Raw genomic sequence first — 804 nt, 5'->3', positions numbered from 1 at the left:
AAGAAGTACAGATGATCCATAAAGCAGAAGCGGAAGTTCAGAAAACCTGAAATCTAGAAATGTACAGATCTTCACCGAATCCCGCACGGAGGCCATCCACCGGCTTCACATCCGGATTCCGCTCCATGAACGGCACGCTAAGGTTCACGAGAGCCTTAACTTTATCCGGCCGGAAAGCGCAGAGATTCCAAGCCACCTGCGCTCCCCAATCATGCCCCACCACGAACACCTTCAATAAAACCCAAAAATTAAATTTTGATATCTCTGCTCTGTTCATATTTCTCAGATGATTTCATGGATAAGGGCTCTAGGGGCTGTCCGGCAACAAATTTAGAGCAGGATTTAATCTGAATGCAGGCTAGGACAAAATAAAACCTCAAATTTGATAAATTTGGATTTTTTGAATATCTGCCGCAAATCCCGGAATTACTAAATCCCAGGAATTGATGGATTTAGAGGAAGAGTTATTCGATTTGTTCTACTTATTTGCCAAACAGTTATGCTGGATTAAAATCCTAATAATTTAGACGTCATCTTTTGCTAAACAGCCCTTGGAAGTCGTCAAACCTGGCCTTCGCCGAGAGAGTCGATAAGGGCGACGATATCGCCGACGATGTGGAAGATGGAGTAGGCTGCGATGTCTGGCGGAGCTTCGGTGTCGCCATAGCCACGGAGGTCGGGGGCTACGGCTCGGTAACCGCGGGCGGCGAGGGAGAGGATCTGGTGGCGCCAGGAGTACCAGAGCTCCGGGAAACCGTGGAGGAAGAGAACCACCGGCCCCTCTCCCTTCTCTGCTACATGCAT

General features: G+C 48.5%; 1 protein-coding gene across 1 annotated transcript; it reads right to left on the bottom strand.

The window, feature by feature from the left end:
- Positions 1 to 17: 17 nt before the first annotated feature.
- Positions 18 to 804, bottom strand: LOC110034535 (bifunctional epoxide hydrolase 2-like). Its single transcript, XM_020738788.1, has 2 exons — positions 568 to 804; positions 18 to 229 (listed from the first exon to the last, which is right to left on the bottom strand). The coding sequence occupies exons 1-2, from the start codon at positions 802 to 804 to the stop codon at positions 38 to 40; spliced, it is 429 nt and encodes a 142-aa protein (XP_020594447.1). The 3' UTR covers positions 18 to 37.

This window comes from Phalaenopsis equestris, unplaced genomic scaffold (assembly GCF_001263595.1).
Source record: "Phalaenopsis equestris unplaced genomic scaffold, ASM126359v1 Scaffold189799, whole genome shotgun sequence".
NCBI lineage: Eukaryota > Viridiplantae > Streptophyta > Magnoliopsida > Asparagales > Orchidaceae > Phalaenopsis > Phalaenopsis equestris.
The sequence above is the reverse complement of the archived record's forward strand: the minus strand, read 5'-3'. Positions and strand labels throughout refer to the sequence as shown.